At 42.1% G+C, this 1,592-nt stretch overlaps 2 protein-coding genes across 2 annotated transcripts in view; both read left to right on the top strand.

The window, feature by feature from the left end:
* LOC118416885 (creatine kinase, flagellar-like) overlaps window positions 1-1,592 on the top strand; it is a 778,750-nt gene that overhangs the window by 574,527 nt on the left and 202,631 nt on the right.
* LOC118416899 overlaps window positions 449-1,592 on the top strand; it is a 4,537-nt gene continuing 3,393 nt past the window's right edge. The window contains exons 1-2 of the mRNA XM_035822184.1: window positions 449-589; window positions 1,092-1,223. Coding sequence (XP_035678077.1) covers window positions 1,152-1,223 — 72 coding nt within the window. The 5' untranslated portion in view covers window positions 449-589; window positions 1,092-1,151. The remainder of the gene's footprint in view (window positions 590-1,091; window positions 1,224-1,592) is intronic.

Below are 1,592 nucleotides of genomic sequence, written 5' to 3'. Positions count from 1 at the left end.
GTTTGGAGATGAAAGGAGAGGTTGAAGCAAATTCTGGCTGAATGGTGTTTTATGACGTCATTGAGGCTTAGGTCACATTTCCGAATCGGGGCCCGGTCGGGATGTTTTAAGAAACGAAAAATTAAAATGTATACCTAAAAGTATACACAAATCTTGCCCATGAACCATATTTTGACGTTTTGTGTATGTTGATGTCTTTCATATAATTATTCTTTTCGCTTCCGAAAGCTGGCCGGCCGGGCCCCGGTTTGGAAATGTGACCTAAGCCTTACAAGGGTCACCACCGGGCGCCTTTTGGCGATGTCCTTGATCTGCTCTCGGACATAACAAAGTAAAGGGGGGAGGCACAATTTCTATTGTACCTTTATGCCATGCAATGTAGATAATCCGTCTTTGTTTACTAGTAGTAGTATCATGACTTGATAGCTGGCAAGTATTTGAAGGATTGACACATCTAAACATCTCATGACAGGGCGCAGAGAGTCCTACGCCATGATTACCCAGAAGGGACCAAAACCATCTTGGTTCGTGGAGAAAAGGAGCGCTAAAGGTGCTGGACCAACTACTGTAGAGGCGTTTATACCACCAGGTAAAGAAAACATTTTGTCTCGAGTTTGCGAGTATTCATTTTATATTTTTCCTATGTGAGGTGTCTTTCATTGACAAAGAATATTTATTAGTACAGAGCCAGGGACCATTATATCGTTAGCATTTTTAGGATTGGTTAGATATACAATTAAGCCATTCGGTCAATTTTAAATTGAAGTGTTGATATTGTAAAAAAGAAGTAAGCGTCAGCACACAGTTTATATTCCAAAATGCACCGTGTTGTTATATCCGAGAGGTTGCCACCAATGCCTTACTGCCACCAACACAATACACACGTTCGAAACGGGTGTTCCGGGTGGGTAGGCGGGTGTTCTGGATGGGTAGGCAGGTACCTTTGACGAAGTAATGAAGATGCGTTATGTTTTTCGATGACGCGTTATGCTATGTACTGACTTCATGTCTTAAACGAAGATTTCACTAGGTGCTGCGTTAACAGCCAATACAGAGGCATTTAGTTCAAGGATATTCTTGTTGTTTCCCAGTCGCAAAAGGTTTCACCGTGAGGGCACAGTCGTACGCATGGGAGGATCCGGGTTTCCGGGATGTCCCCTACAATTCCAGAGATCTCACCTACATTGTCGTTGGCGGACAGAAGAGCAACATTGATGAAGGCCGTGAGTAGACGTCATGGTTATTGTTGTACACGCTGTATTTCCTATTAAAGCACCTGGACAAAAGGATTTATCTCTCCTTTTCCAGCCGTTGGGACAGCGTCCGTGTTATCAATACTTTTGAATCTGATTCAACATACTATTAGATTAATCGAAAGACACAAGTTTCTAAGTTACAAAAAATCAGGATCAGAGCCCATTTGCATTACACTGTTGTTCAAGTGATAAAAAATAAAGTGACATACATGAATAATTTTGAGGATCTATTTCTTTTATAATGTCAGTTAAGCGAGGGCATCAGGTGTTCATTTTGAATGAGCAGACCGGACAAGTTGTAGACAAGGCTGCTTTCGACACCTGGGTCCATGGCGA

The sequence above is a fragment of the Branchiostoma floridae genome, chromosome 5, assembly GCF_000003815.2.
Source record: "Branchiostoma floridae strain S238N-H82 chromosome 5, Bfl_VNyyK, whole genome shotgun sequence".
Classification (NCBI taxonomy): domain Eukaryota; kingdom Metazoa; phylum Chordata; class Leptocardii; order Amphioxiformes; family Branchiostomatidae; genus Branchiostoma; species Branchiostoma floridae.
The sequence above is the reverse complement of the archived record's forward strand: the minus strand, read 5'-3'. Positions and strand labels throughout refer to the sequence as shown.